We start from the raw sequence: 16,367 nt of genomic DNA on the forward strand, positions 1-16,367 counted from the left end.
TACGTGTGGTAAGTAGTAACGTTACTGAAAGCTCTACTGAACAAACACTGGCTTATCTTATACAAAGACCTTAGTAGTGAGTCCCAATAATTTTTTGAAATGTGGACACTCCAAGTTGGGTCTCCATCTGGTGGGCTGCCTGTAATGGAAGGGGTTTCAGAGTCCCATTATCCTATTTCTAGTCTAGGGAAATTGATACCAGTTTAGTGATGCGTGCCAATATTTTTTTTGATATGTGGAGACTCCAAGTTGGGTCTCCAGTTGGTGGTTTGCCGATAGTGAAAGCGGTGTCAGAGGCATATTATACTGTTTCTACTCTGTGGAAATTGATGCCACTTTATTGGTGTGTGCCAATAATTTTTTTAAATATGGAGGCTCCAAGGGTCTCCATCTGGGGGGTTGCCTGTAGTGGATGGGGTCTCAGAGCACCAGTCTTATACCTGTCACTCATCCACACCTTACTGATCAATTTGTAGGATATAAAATTATGGGCTAGGCCCTGTCCCTTCCATTCATGCGGCGCAATTATAAAATTTCCACTGTGGGTCAATTGATGCCACTTTTCCTGGTGTCTGCCCCTACTTTTTGGAAATGTTTTGACTCCAAGTTGGTTTTCCTTCATGTGCATTGCATGAATTCCCAGCTCCCAGCACAGCAGGCCTACATCAGTTCCTCACCCACCTCTTAATTTCAACTTAATTTCAAAGCTGTAAATGCTGGCCCAGACCCTGCCTCATGCATGACCCATGCTTGACTGCTGTGCCATTCTACAATTTCTACTGTGAGACAATTAATAACACTTCTCCTGATGTCTGTCCTAATTTTTGAAATGTTTTTCGTCCAAGTTGGGTCTCCCTCATGTGTGTTGCCTGATTTTGGCATGGCTCTCAGAGGCCTACCCTGTCACTCATCCACCTGTTACTGATCAATGTTTAAACTAGAAATGATGGTCCAAGCCCTGTCCCATGCATCCCTGCTGCACAATTATATTATTTCTACTCTGGGTCAATTGATGCCACTTTTCCTGGTGTCTACCCATAATTTGAGCTGTTTTGGCAGCTTTTGGGACCCCTCGAATGTGTTTATGCATTTGATTTTGCAGCCCATTGAAATCAATGGGGTTCGGGTAAGTTAGGTGAACTGTTCGGAGAACATCAGGAAGTTTGCCAAGCTGAACTTAAAAGGTCTGTCCATCTCTCATCTTCTTGTTGGCATACCTAGAGTAAGCTTGGCAATTAATACAACTACAATGTACTTGAATGAACAGAGACACACAATTGTGTGGCTAAATTATCTCTCCATTCAATCTTCAGTTGAATACAACAGCTAATGGCCACTTTATTTGTCCAATAATGGTCAGAAAAAAAACTTTGATTTTATACAGAGTTGTTGTTGTAAAAGTCCTTTCCTTCCAAACTGAAAATAAAATACCAGCTGAAATGAAGAGATTATGTGTTTTTTTTTGCCTGAAATAACGACTTACAGTAACAGCAGTGAGAGGTACTCTGCTAAAGTTGCTGCAGTATTTTGAAAATGGCGTCCATTTATTTTACAATACAAGTGGTGGTCTTTTGTCATGAAAATATCTGTAGGGAGACCAGTCTTTAATCATTTCCTTTCCCATGTATTTTCACATGTTCATTTGGTTGGTAAATGGTCCTTCCATTTATAGGTGCTCTAATCTGCTCTATCATTAGATAACACAGAAGTTACAGAATAATTATCTTTATTTTTCATGACTACATGCATAGTACGGACAAATATTTAGGCAATAAAAGGATTGTATAACTTTAGTGGTGAAAACATCATAATTTAATGGCAAAGCAAATAAACTGTGAATCTATGAAAATGTGGGGCACTTAGGCTATATCTGCACCCCTGACTGCCGGGCCCGCTCTGGTCATGCTGGGTTTAACACATTGCAGTGATGTGTGTGTGTGTGTGTGTGTGTGTGTGTGTGTGTGTGCCTGGTGTGCTCCCTCTTCCCATTATGGGACCCTCCCCCTCCTTATAAAGCTGCAGCAACTTGCCTTCCGGTCTCTCTCGATATCTGAGATCCGGAGCAGGTTCAAGGTGTTCGCTTATTTGCATAATTTAAAAGTCACAGCGGGTTGATGGTGCCAAGTATCCTTTCAATACTTGGCACCATCCGTGACCGACCCTTGCCAAAAGAGAAAACTAAGTTTTGTTTACAGATGATAAAAGAAAATTAAAGAGTTTCAAGTTGATGGTTGTTGTGTCAGTCATTGCATGGGAGCTTCTGGTGGTTGGTTCGGGTCTCGGTGGTCAATGAAGTCTGATGCTCTCATGTGACATCAGACTGGATATTTTTAGGATGCAAACACTAAACAGGGTATTCTGTCTAGGACTCTGGAGCACAGGTGGTACAGTATAGAATCAGTCTAATCAGGGGCATAACTATAATAGGTGCAGAGGTTGTAATTGCATCCAGACCCTGGAGCCTAAGGGGTCCGAAAAGTCCCATTTGGCCTACTAATTTTGCATTACGGCCTATGAGCTTCAAATTATGACACTGAGTCTAATCTAGAAAAAAGTCACAAATGTAAACTTACTTATACAGTTATGATGAAGTCCTGATCCAAAGAAGCCAGGTAGACATGATTCACAGTTAGGACCGAATGTGTTTTTCATACACAGCAAGCACTCCCCTGTAATCTTGTCACACGAGTTAGGATCTTTTACATTAATGTTGTCATTGCACTGACACGGTAAACACTCTTCCCCTTCTTCTATGTTTCCATAAAAGCCATCAGGACATTCATTACAGTTTTTTCCTGAGAAAATAAGGAACGTAGTGGACAGTTTATAATAAACACATATATAAAGTTGGTATAAATGTGCAGCATTTAACCAACAAATAGCCATATAAACAATGCACGTGGTTTGCTTTACTGATCATTTGTGTTTTGTACTGATTACACAGTTCTGCGACTAAAAAGCTGTTTGATTATTTTCAGCTAATTTCCATGTATTTTGGTGTGCTGAAAACGAAAAAAAATTTAAAAAAATCCTGGACTTCAGGATTTGCCACAAAATGCAAAATTCTCTTCAAATTTAGTATATTTTTCTCAATTTTTGATTGATGAAGCAATTCGTAAAATCAGTTCCAAAAGATGGAGAATGCTTCAAATACTTGGTCACCAAGTTTCCAGGCCTCTCGGAGGCAAAATTGAAGGAAGGTGTGTTCGTCGGACCAGACATTAGAAGGCTTATAGCTGATCAAGAGTTTATCAATACCATGACGCATCCTCAAAAAGAAGGGTGGTTTGCATTTAAAGAGGTCGCAGAGAAATTTTTAGACAATAACAAAGACCCTGACTACAAAAAAATCGTAGGACGAATGCTGAAAGCATTTCAAGCTTTAGGTTGCCTGATGAGTTTGAAAGTGCATTTCCTCCATTCCCACCTTGACAACTTTCCTGAAAATTTGGGAGCTGTGAGTGAAGAGCAAGGTGAATGATTCCACCAGGATATTAAAGAGATGGAATGAAGATACCAGGGAAGATGGAGCATTACAATGATGGAAGACTACTGTTGGACGCTTCAGAGAGACATTCCAGATGCTACTCACAAGCGTAAATGTACCAAGAGAAGCCTCGCAGGGAAGAATTGATTTTAGTGTGTGTTAGTGAGCTCATTGCAGTTAAAAAATGATTTTCATGAAACATTTGTAATAAAAAATTAATTTTATGAGTCTCTTTTTATTTATTTTGAGGTACTGTCTTATTTAACATGGTTACTTAAATTGTCAGAAAACGTGATGTCCTATGACAAAACGGAGGTCATTTTCTGATTCAGCGCACTTAAAAACATAAAGATTACGTGGAATAACCAAAACAGCTCTTGAAAAATTTGTTTTTGCAGACCTGTGTTATAGAATGTATTTTAAATGCACATTTGGTTTCCATTGAAATTAGAAAGGTTTGCTGTTAGGCATGTGATCTATAGGCTCTGTTTCAACCCTATAACAGTCATGTGAGTTCCTATAAATTGACAGATCAATGATCTCTGGTCATAGAAAACAATACTGAATATCTCAATATTAATATGTATTATAGAGGAAGATAAAATGGTAAATATTTGTGAAAAATATTTCATAAACTGATATTGAATGAAATTGGGAGTTACCTGTATAACCTTCAAAACAATTGCAAGTCACCTCCATAGTCTTATTGTTTTGTTGACAAGAATCTGCAAAATATTTCTTGCTTGTAGGAGAACCCGGACACATGCATGGGCGACATGGTTGTCCCAATAATGGATTACCATAATAATTATCAATACACCTAAAAGTAAAGAGAACAGTTGGTTATGGCATACAGTTTAATTATAATGATCAATGCATTCCTATTTCCTATGTGTGCGGAATCTCCGCAATTCCGCACAAGGAATGAACATGCTGCATTTTTTTCTGGAATGCGATTCCGCCGCGGAAAAAAACGCAACATGTGCACAAAAATTGCAGATTGCTTTCTAATAATAGGATGCTTAATGTATGCATTTTTTTCGTGGTTCTATTGCGTTTTTATAGCGAAATCCGTGAAAGAAATGTAAAAAATCCTGAACGTGTGCACATAGCCTAAAGCTACACTAAGCACAGTGGCTTGTGAAAGTATTCATTCTCTTGACTTTTTACTAATTTTGTTAAATTACAACCTGTGTTTAAATATTTCTGTTATCCGATTTGTGTGTGATGTATCAGACAAAATAGCCTAAGTTGGTGAAGCGAAGTGAGGAAAAAAGGCATAAATTAAATTTCTGAGATCAAATAACTCAAAATTGGACATGTGCATATGCATTCACCCCTTTTGAGTTGAAGACTCTAAAAAATTCCGTTGTAAGCAATGACTTTCATAAGTCACATGCTTAGTGAAAGGAAGTCCACCTGTGTGCAATCTAAGTGTCACCTGGTCTGTTAGTATACACACCTTTTCAGAAAGGCCACGGAGACTGCAATAAGCAAGAGGCACCACTAACCAAACACCACCATGAAGGCCAAGGAGATCTCCAAACAAGTCAGGGACAAAGTTGTTGAGAAGTACAAGTCAGGGTTGAGTTATAAAAAAATATCTATCATTATAATTTCTAATGATCCCTCTGGTCACCATGAAATGCATTGTCATCAAAAGGAAAGAAGATGGTACCACAACAAACCTGCCAAGCGAGGGCCATCCACCAAAACTCTCAGCCCGGGCAAGGAGGGCATTAATCAGAGAGACAGTACAGAGACCAAAGGTAACCCTTAAGGAGCAGCAGAGTTCCCAAGCAGAGACTGGAGTATCTATCCATACTACCGCAATAAGACATACACTCCACAGAGATTGCCTTTATGAAGAGTAGGCAGAAAAGAGTCTTTACTTATACACACAAATTGGAGGGCTCATTTTAATTTTGCCAAAAGACATATGGGAGACTCCCCAAATGTATGGAGGAAGGTGCTTTGGTCAGATGAGACCAAAATTTAACTTTTTTGCCACAAAGGTAAATGTTTTGTCTGGCGCGAAACCCACAAACATTTCATCACCCCAAGAACACCATCCCAACAGTGAAATATGGTTGTGGCAGCATGCTGTGGGGATGTTTTTCAGCAACCCGGACAGAGAAAATGGCCCTAGCAGAGGTGAGGATGAATGGTGTGAAATACAGGTATGTTCTAGAGCAAAACCTGTTTCAGTCTGTCAATGATTTGAGACTGGGACAGAGGTTGTCCTTTCAACAAGACAAAGACCCAAAGTATACTGCTAAAGCAACACTCGAATAGTAAAAGGGGAAAGGTGTAAATGTTTTGGAGTGGCCTAGTCAAAGCCCGAACCTTAATCCAACTGACAAACTGTGGTCAGATTGAAGATTGCTGCTCACCAGAGGAGACCATTTAACTTGAAGGAACTGGAGCAGTTTTGCCTTGAGGAATGGGCAAAAATCCCAATGGCAAGATGTGGAAAGCTCACAGAGACTTATGCAAAACGACTTGCAGCTGTAATTGGTGCAAAACTAGGCTCTACAAAGTACTTACTTTAGGGGGGGGGTGAATAGTTATGCTCCTGAAGTTTTCAGTTATTTTGTTCTATTTGTTGTTTGCTTCACAAACAAAAAAAGAAAACTAAATGTTCATAGTTGTAGGCATGTTCTTTACATGAACTGATGCAAATAGTAAAATTCCAGGTTGTGAGATAGCAAAACATGGAAAAATGCCAAGGAGATGAATACTTTTGCCAACCACTGTATATTAGAGTATTCTATAGTTTTCACTATAAAAGCAGAATTATTTTAAAAATTAAACTAGGCATTTTACTATTCAAAACAAAAAGCAAGAGATTGTCAGCACAACACGCACAACTTATACACTATCATGTGTCCTTACTGTTCACAGTTGGCTCCATCTGTAAATCCCTTGCAGCCCTTACAAGCACCAGTTACTGGGTCACAAGTCTCTGAATTGCCATTGCATCTACAGGGTCGGCAGTTTGGAAATCCATAATATCCAGGCAAGCAGCTGTCACAGCGCTGTCCTTGTATGTCTCCGCGGCAAGCGCACTGACCAGTCACCTGATCACATAATGTGCTTATTGACCCTTTGCTGTCACAGTTACATTCTATAAAATGAAACAGAAAATAATGTATTTCTTTGTTTTTTACTTGCGTATTTTCCAGTGGTGATTTACAACTCTAGGTCTGATGGCTACGGGGAAGAAAACCTACCTGTCCTTCTAATCCTATAGTAACCAGGATGTTTCTCCCTCTTCCCCAACATGTACCACAGAATAATGTGTGAATATCATACCTTGACAACCATTAGGGCCAAATCCATAGCTGCCCACAGCACACCTGTCACAGCAGCTTCCGACGACATTAAGTTTACATTGACATTGTCCTCCAATCTTACTGCAGATCGAGCTTACAGATCCATGTGGATTACATGTACATTCTGTCAGAGATAGATATAATGCTTCTGTTATTTTACATTCTACAATTTCTTGAGCTATTGCTAAAATATACCAATGGCAAGCTTGTAATAATTTTAGACATTGTGCATGAACAACATGGCTAACACAAAATTTCACAGATCGGAAATGTACTGTAGAGCATCGTGCAATATATAATGCCAAGCTTATCATAAAATAAGGATAGAATAACACATTTTAGTGTTTAATATTTGGTGGATATAAATATACAGGGTGGGCCATTTATATGGATACACCTGGGTGGGCCATTTATAAAGTTGCATTCAAAAATAGCCGACTTCAAAATGGCCGCCATGGTCACCACCCATCTTGAAAAGTTTTCTCCCTCCCATATACTAATGTGCCACAAACAGGAAGTTGATATCACCAACCATTCCCATTTTATTTAGGTGTATCCATATACATGGCCCACCCAGGTGTATCCATATAAATGGCCTACCCTGTATAATGTGAGGGAGTGTACAGAAGGCATCCAATCTGTCAGTGTTATAGTAGATGTTTACCACTGGATAACAATGGATTTTTAATGCTGATATTGTCAGATTTGTCAGACAGAATTTAAAGTGTAAATGTCAATTTCTTTATTTTTTTATGAATAAATGGTACAAGTGAAAATAAGAAACTTTATAATGTGTTATCAGTAGTGTTGAGCATTCTGATACCGCAAGTATCGGGTATCGGCCGATACTTGCGGGTATCGGAATTCCGATACCGAGATCCGATACTTTTGTGGTATCGGGTATCGGTATCGAAACAACATTAATGTGTAAAATAAAGAATTAAAATAAAAAATAGGGATATACTCACCTCTCCGACGCAGCCTGGACCTTACCGAGGGAACCGGGAGCCTTCTTTGCTTAACCCTGCTGTTCTGTTAGGTCAAAAATGACCGTTTTTGAAATTCTATAATGTTATAAAAATTCAGCGTGTGATTCTGAGACTTGAGGCTCCCTGACTTTTCGTCATTAGGGGGGTACTCTCTGTGGGAATTTTTTTTTTTTTTAATTTTTGTTTACTTTATTTGGTACAATTTTTTTTACACTTGTACTGTTCGGTCAAAAATGACCGATAGGCCTTTATTCAGCTCTCCAGACAATTTTTGACAAAAATAAAGGTGCTATCACCTCATTTTGAACTATATATTGCATCTACTACTATTTATCAATGTATCTGACTACTTTTGGTCAGAACAGATTTACACATACCAACATTTTCAAGTTGCGATACAGCCGACGGATTCGCTTCCAGTATAGCTATGCGCAATTTATTTCACTGGTTTTTATTTACCCTGCTGTTCATATAGATCTAGTTCCATTCAGTTGTCAACATTTCATATTGTAAATCATGATTTTCTGATTTTCCATGTGTTTGCTGGTTGTACAGTATTACACTGTACATAAATGTTAATTTATTTGATTCAAAAAATAAAAGTTTTTGATTTAATTTTTCATCTGATTATTGAAAACCATGTTCACATACAGTAAAACAATGCAACAGGTAATCAAATAACACTTGAATTAGGTACAAATCACAACTTTGTTAGGTCCGGTCAAAAATGACCGGGAACAGTATAAGTGTATAAAAAACAACGTTTTTTGCCCTTTTATAGAGAAAAAAGCTTTTTTTTTTTTTTTTTTTTTGCCTTTGAAAAAAGTATATCTACATAATGTTTGATATTATTACTTATAGTTAACATTTAGATCAAGACTTTTTTTTTATCTGCAAAAATAATCAATTTTTACAAAAATTGAAAAAATACCATGTTCCTTTTGGATATAAAAAAAATATAAAACAAGCTTTGTATTTATTTTTTTTTTCTGGTATTTGAACAACCATCTTCACAAGCAATATAATAGTGCAAAAACTGTTTAAAAAAAACCACTTAGATTAGCTAAAAATGATTATTTTATAAGGACGGTCAAAAATGACCGGGAACAGTACAAGTGTATGTGAAATCTAAACAGAACAGCAGGGTTAAAATGCGCGCGTTTCCTGCCTTCCGTGACGTCACGGCTTGTGATTGGTTGCGTGCCGCCCATGTGACCGCGACGCGACCAATCACAAGCCGTAACGTAGTTTTCAAATCCTGAATGCCTAGAATTAGGCATTCAGGACCTGAAAATTACGTCACGGCTTGCTGTGATTGGTCACGTCGCGGCCACATGGGCGGCACGCAACCAATCACAAGCCGTGACGTCACGGAAGTCAGGAAACACGCGCATTTTAAGCAAAGAACGCTGCTGGTTCCCTCGGTAAGGTCCAGGCTGCGTTGGAGAGGTGAGTATAGCAATATTTTTTTATTTTAATTCTTTCTTTTACACATTAATATGGATCCCAGGGCCTGAAGGAGAGTTTCTTCTCCTTCAGACCCTGGGAACCATCAGGGATACTGTCCGATACTTGAGTCCCATTGACTTGTATTGGTATCAGGTATCGGATTAAATCCGATACTTTGCCGGTATCGGCCGATACTTTCCGATACCGATACTTTCAAGTATCGGACGGTATCGCTCAACACTAGTTATCAGAGAAATCTGCTTCAGTGTCCTACAAAACTGACCATTCACAGGAAAAATCTCATAATTCAGGGTTAAATATGTCTTTAGTAGTGATGAGCGAATATACTCGTTACTCGAGATTTCTCGAGCATGCTCCGGGGTCCTCTGAGTATTTTTTAGTGCTCGGAGTTTTAGTTTTTCTTGCCGCAGCTGAATGATTTATATCTGTTAAAGCAAAATAAGATGACCCTACTTCTGAGAGCTTACAATCTACAATACATAGCATTACACAGCTAAGGTTTATTTGCCAAAATCTATAAACAGTTTCGCATTACAAATATGGAATTATTTTTAATGTTTACTAGCTATGGAACAAGTAATTGGGACTTATTGTTTAACTTTTATTACCAAAAGCAATGCCTCCTATGTAATTTAGCTTGTAATGCCCAAGCTAATATTCTTGAGAATGTCTTCCTCCAGGGTCAGTATCAGGTTGGAATGTACTTTTACTGGAATGTTGAAAGGTTCTCTGCCTTTCAGGTATAGATGATGGAATATTAGACAAAGGGAATGCAAACCTGGGATTTTCGAGAAGATGCACTTTTTACCCTCAATACTTTCAAGATCAGGATTACATACACAATTACTAATGTTTAGAAAAATCTCGTCACTGCACATTTATATAGCTGCAGTATGTCAAGGGTAGATACTTACTTAGTGCTCCATTGTGTATGCGGGCAGACATACTAAATATAAGCTTTTCACACACATCTGGTAGAATTTGCGCTCCTATATCTGTCGCAATTTCAATACAGTTATAATAGTCATATTCTTGTAATTCTAATTCAGTACATAAATTGCTTACAGACTCGATCTGGGGAATCAATCCAAGCTGTGAGGGGTATAAAATGGTAGGATAGAATCAGTAAGAAATCCACAAAATAATAATAACATATTTATTGTGTATGTATTTCTTTAATGACAACTCCGCTATAGATATGTATTCAATATATATTTCTCAAGGCAAAGCTCACCTGAGATTTACATTCACAGATCTAAACTTACCTTTCATATCTTTCTACTGACATCACGTACAAAGAGACTAGTGGAATGCAAGCAAGATCAAACTTGTAAAGGGCAACGCACACACAAATGGCCTTTCTTTCTTTAATAAAATGTGTATTCACTATCATACTATCTTTTAGTACCATGCAAATATTGACTAAACTTTGGAAAAGATCATAAATGGGATCTTCATTTCATTACGGTGAATATGTCATCATAGGAAGTTGGATTAATTATTGCAGATAGTGGATTTTAACTATGTAAATAACAAAACCATTTATATACCGGTCACTTTTTTAAAAACTTTTTTCCCAAGAATTGAACGGTTCTAAGGTTATCTGTGTACTATTAGATCTTAAAGTGTTTTTTGAGGAATAAGTAAAGGACGAAAGAAAATGTTAAAATATATTACTAAATACCTTTAATTAGCATCTTGTTTTATTTAGGAAGGTTATCATTATAGTCAATATAGTACATTAAAATGACTTCTGTCTTGTTACATTGATTGAATTGTATTCTAAGATGTTAATAGATGACTGTGCCTGTGATCATGTGCAGTAATAAGCTTCACTGCAGTGACATGGAGATTACTTAAGATAACATGATACATGGTTATCTCCAGGTCACTTCAACTGCTCAGCATTCAGAAAGATAGGGTGGCCAGCAGTGTGGTCAGCCTCTTCTCAGCAATCCTGTTTTCTTAAGTAATAGATAATAAAGATAGTTTGGGCAGCAGTGTGAGCAGCTTCCTCTTAGCTTAGAACCTCTGGAATCTCCAGTGTTGAATCAGAAAGACAGGATTGACAGCATCGTGAGCAGCTTCGTCATACCTCAGCTTCCCTGGAACCTCCAATATTGGACCAAAAAAGGGGGATCAGCAGTGTCAACAACATCTTCTTACCTTAGCCACTTTGATATCTCCAATATTAGATAATAAAGACAGTGTGGACAGCAGTGTGAGCAACCTTAACTTAAGGTACCTTCACACTAAACGACTTTGCAACGAGAACGACAACGATCCGTGACGTTGCAGTGTCCTGGATAGCGATATTGTTGTGTTTGACACGCAGCAGCGATCTGGATCCCGCTGTGATATCGCTGGTCGGAGCTAGAAGTCCAGAACTTTATTTGGTCGTCAGATCGGCGTGTATCGTCATGTTTGACAGCAAAAGCAACGATGCCAGCAATGTTTTACAATGGTAACCAGGGTAAATATCGGGTTACTAAGTGCGGCCCTGCGCTTAGTAACCTGATGTTTACCCTGGTTACCCGGGGACTTCGGCATCGTTGGTCGCTGGAGAGCTGTCTGTGCGACCACACAGCGATGCTGCAACGATCGGCATCGGTGTCGATATCGCTGCAGCGTCGCTTAATGTGACGGTACCTTTAGCTCACAACCTCTGCTATCTCCAGTATAAAATCAAAAAGACAAGGTGGAGCACAATGTGAGTAGTTTCTTCAAGCCTCATTACCCCTGGTATCTGCAGTACTAGACCAAAAAGATAGCATGGTCAACAGAGTGAGCAGTTTTTTCTAATATTAGCACTTCTTGTATCTCTAATGTTATATCAGATAGACAGAGTGGACAACAGTGTGAACTGTCTCTTCTTATTTCAGAAGCCTTGCTATCGCCAATATTAGATTAGAAAGACAGTAAGGGTACTGTCACACAGTGGCACTTTGGTCGTTACGACGGCACGATCTGTGACGTTGCAGCGTCGTATGATTATCGTTCCAGCGTCGTAGGCTGCAGTCACACGTTGCAATACACGGCGCTGGAGCGATAATTTCATGACGTATTTGCGATGTAGAAGCCGTTGGTTACTGTGCGCACATCGTATACAACCTGTGTCACACGATGCGATCATGCCGCCACAGCGGGACACTTGACGATGAAAGAAAGTTCCAAACGATCTGCTACGACATATGATTCTCAGCGGGGTCCCTGATCGCAGTAGCGTGTCAGACACAGCGATATCGTAACTATATCGCTGGAACGTCACGGATCGTGCCGTCGTAGCGACCAAAGTGCCACTGTGTGACAGTACCCTAAGGAGCCTCTTCTTAATGCATCCATGATATTACCAGTGTTAGATCAGACAGATAGACAGTATGGACAGCAGTGTGAGTGGATACTCACTTTTGGCGCTGTCTGGTCCGATGGGCATAGCTGGTCTTGATCTGGCCCATCCTCTCTACTTGCAATCGCTGTTCTCCTTCTCGCTTCATGTGGATGACACATCCTACATCATACACAGTGCCCCCCATCACACTCCTGTGCAAGCGCACTTTCTCTACCTTGCTGAGGGCAGAGCAATGTACTCTAATGCGCACACATGGGGAAAGGGCAAAGAGTGCTGGCGCATGCACACTACAATACTTTGGTCTGCCCTCAGGTGATCAAAAGAAGAGGGAAGGAGCTGGATTAAGACCAGCGACGCCCATTAGACCGGACCATGCCACTGGTGAGTATAATGCTCTTTTTTGAAGTACCAGCAGCCCTGGGCATTATATGACTGTGGAACCGCTCTGCTCACATCCCCATAATTGAGAGAAAGGGGTTGCTATATATTCTATATAAAGGAGAGTAATTTATGTTAATCAATTTTACTAAATGTGTCTAACATTTACTTCATATACAGTATATGCATTCATTGTGTTATGTTACTTACCGAATCAATTAGAACATATAATTTACTATTAGAATTTCTGTTTGAAGTTTGCGAAAAATAGACATCTATATGGTATTCTGTGTTGGGATCCAGGCAAACAGATGAGTTCAGCATAGCTAACCTATAGAAGATATATGGCCAATAATGACAGATAGTACGTAATTCATTTGACTTTACATCACCTTTGTTTAGTAACAGATTTAGTATTAGCTTTATGGTGTGGGAAATGTTTTGACTATTAACCAGAGGAAAAAAAATAAAGTAATAGGTTACGTGTGCTCTGCTCTGTGCCTGCATAATAAGTCTATATGCATCACGAAGACCAATAAATGAAAAGGGCTAATTTTCCACTGCACTTTTGGATCCATTTATCCAAAATTGCTAAGGCTTCCTTCAGACAGTAGGTCTGGTTTATTAAAACTAATTCTTTGACCATGGATACCTGGCAGTTTTAAAATGGAACAAATTCATCTCAATGACTTACTTTGGATGATAAATATGGAGCATGGTCTTTTACACCATGTATTACTTGGTTTACATTGGTCCAAAAAGTTACATCAATTTTTTGCACAATGTCAATGCGCAGGATTTCAGTTTATGCCATGCCGTGTATTCAACAAGTCTTCCCCATTTCCATTTGAATCCCTTCTCGAATTTTAAAAAATGTGTTTAAAACATATTAAATGTGGTTCAAGGCTTTTTGCAACAAATTAGATCAGCAGTAGTGATTTTGTATTGTTGTTAAATGCTTATATCTGTTTTCACTTTATTTCCCATCTGTAACTTTTGCTGTCCTCCAATATATTATTATTATTTATTTATATAGCACCATTAATTCCATGGTGCTGTACATGAGAAGGGGTTACATACAAAGTTATAGATATTGTTTACAGTAAACAAATTTACGATGACAGACTGGTACAGATACTGGTACAGAGGGGAGAGGACCCTGTCCTTGCGGACTTACAATATATTGATTTTAATCATTACTATGTTGAGAAGTTATTACGATAATTTTCTATTATATACAAAAACTTCCCCACACTAGAACACTTTGTTGTATTTTACCTGGAAGTAGCAGCCAGACTCAATGTAAACCCCTCAGGCTGGGTTATCCTAGTTTTGCAATATTCACTTACTACCCCTTGTGGTGGGTTGACTATAATTCTTGCTGTCCAGTCTTCCAATGACTATTGGTACATAAAGTAGGAATCAAATAATTTTTAAGTTAGAAACTGAGCAAAAATTTTGGATTTTAGACAAAAATAGGAATTTGTTGGCAATGCATCTTGTGTGATTGAAACATTTTACCTCTGGTTCATATCGAATGGCAATGATGAAGTCCATGGAGTAGGGGATGTTATTCACAGTAAATCTCAGTCCAGCCCCATTTAAGACACGTGCAAATCCAGGACCTGTCCATGTGATGGGCTTTCCAGGACTTGGCTGCCGCAATACAAGCTCGACAACCCCATCTGTGCCATATGGAAGAATTTCCTGGAAGTAAATATATTAGAACAATTTACAGTTTACAGAAGATAGAAAATATCAGCAGTCCCAATGCTACAACTTCTAAATCAAACATTACCTGCGCTTGCCTCCTGCCTCGTAGACTTCTTTTCTTCATACTTTTCAATATTATCCTATCATTTTCAAATCGGAAATCTATTCCTTGCTTGAGGAAGTATTCCTTGCATTTTGGCATGGGAGTTGGATTGACCTGGAAGCAAATATATGGGAAGTTAGAGTTAAACATATTTGTTTGGCAATCTAATGCACTTATGCAACAATGTATCAATTCTTCTTAAGAAATAAAATATTGAAAGGAATTCTAAAATACATTTTCCATATGAAATAGTTCTCTTAAATAAAGTTTAGCTTTTAATAATATCTAAAATATTCTAATGATGCAGTCAGAAGGCCGTGTAAATCAAAGCAAGATTGAAACGCATTTCACAGAACAGGACAGGCTAGAGTGAGCCGCCCCACCCTCCCCCAAAGGTGGCATACATGGAAGCCGGCATGACAGGGGGTTTGGAGGACAAGGGTAGGGGGTGAGATTATTTAAGGGGGAGGTGTACGCAGGAGAAGGGGTTTATAGGGGGTGGGGTTAGTCGTTTTCCGCTCTGGAGGCCATTGAGCAGGACATCTCTACTCACCGAAGATGAGTTCCATCGACCAGGTGCTGGAATGGCTGCGGGCTGCTGCGGTGAACCAGCCTCCTGGCTGGTTGGAGTCCCAGCTGTCCAGTGTCCTGGGCGGAGGCAGCAGGGTTCCCCCGGCGGGAACAGCAGGGGAGCGGCGTTTTCGGCGGGTCAGGCCTCTGGAGCGTTTATCTCCCAACCTGCCTCAAACATCCCACGGATCCTCCGGACCGAGTTCCTGCACAAAAACGCCCCAGCAGCGCTCGGTCCGGGAGGAATCCGCAAGCCGCACTGGGACCTGCGGCGGCTGACAGGCTTCTCCTCCCATGCCTCGGGGGGTGGGGCCTGCATGCGCCAGATCTATGGTCGCCCCATGTGATGTCACGGTGGGTTGCCATGGTGATGCCCCCCCTCCAGGCGGCCCGCTTCATCTGCCAGAAGCAGACAGCGGGGGAGGTCTTCAGATAGTTATTATTAAGGAAGACTTTAAGTCCATCTAGTTCAACCCATAACCTAATCTAACATGCCCTAACATGTTGATCCAGAGGAAGGCAAAAAAAAACCCATGTGGCAAAGAGTAAGCTCCACATTGGGGAAAAAAATTCCTTCCCGACTCCACATACGGCAATCAGACTAGTTCCCTGGATCAACACCCTATCAAGGAATCTAGTGTATATACCCTGTAACGTTATACTTTTCAAGAAAGGCATCCAGTCCCCTCTTAAATATACAGTAAGTAATGAATCACTCATTACAACATCATACGGCAGAGAGTTCCATAGTCTCACTGCTCTTACAGTAAAGAATCCACGTCTGTTATTATGCTTAAACCTTCTTTCTTCCAGACGTAGAGGATGCCCCCTTGTCCCTGTCTCAGCTCTATGATTAAAAAGATCATCAGATAGGTCTTTGTACTGTCCCCTCATATATTTATACATTAAGATAAGATCACCCCATAGCCTTCGTTTTTCCAAACTAAATAGCCCCAAGTGTAATAACCTATCT

At 39.6% G+C, this 16,367-nt stretch overlaps 1 protein-coding gene across 3 annotated transcripts in view; it reads right to left on the minus strand.

The window, feature by feature from the left end:
- The window catches only part of LAMB4 (laminin subunit beta 4), a 394,745-nt gene that overhangs the window by 252,070 nt on the left and 126,308 nt on the right, over positions 1-16,367 (minus strand). For all 3 annotated transcript variants that reach the window (XM_077264810.1, XM_077264809.1, XM_077264812.1), the window contains exons 15-23: positions 14,807-14,938; positions 14,530-14,715; positions 14,287-14,408; positions 13,219-13,339; positions 10,196-10,373; positions 6,803-6,946; positions 6,383-6,614; positions 4,150-4,307; positions 2,574-2,795 (exon numbers count right to left, since the gene is read on the minus strand). In XM_077264810.1, the coding sequence (XP_077120925.1) occupies positions 2,574-2,795; positions 4,150-4,307; positions 6,383-6,614; positions 6,803-6,946; positions 10,196-10,373; positions 13,219-13,339; positions 14,287-14,408; positions 14,530-14,715; positions 14,807-14,938 (1,495 nt within the window). The remainder of the gene's footprint in view (positions 1-2,573; positions 2,796-4,149; positions 4,308-6,382; positions 6,615-6,802; positions 6,947-10,195; positions 10,374-13,218; positions 13,340-14,286; positions 14,409-14,529; positions 14,716-14,806; positions 14,939-16,367) is intronic.

Source organism: Ranitomeya variabilis, chromosome 5 (assembly GCF_051348905.1).
Source record: "Ranitomeya variabilis isolate aRanVar5 chromosome 5, aRanVar5.hap1, whole genome shotgun sequence".
Lineage (NCBI taxonomy): Eukaryota > Metazoa > Chordata > Amphibia > Anura > Dendrobatidae > Ranitomeya > Ranitomeya variabilis.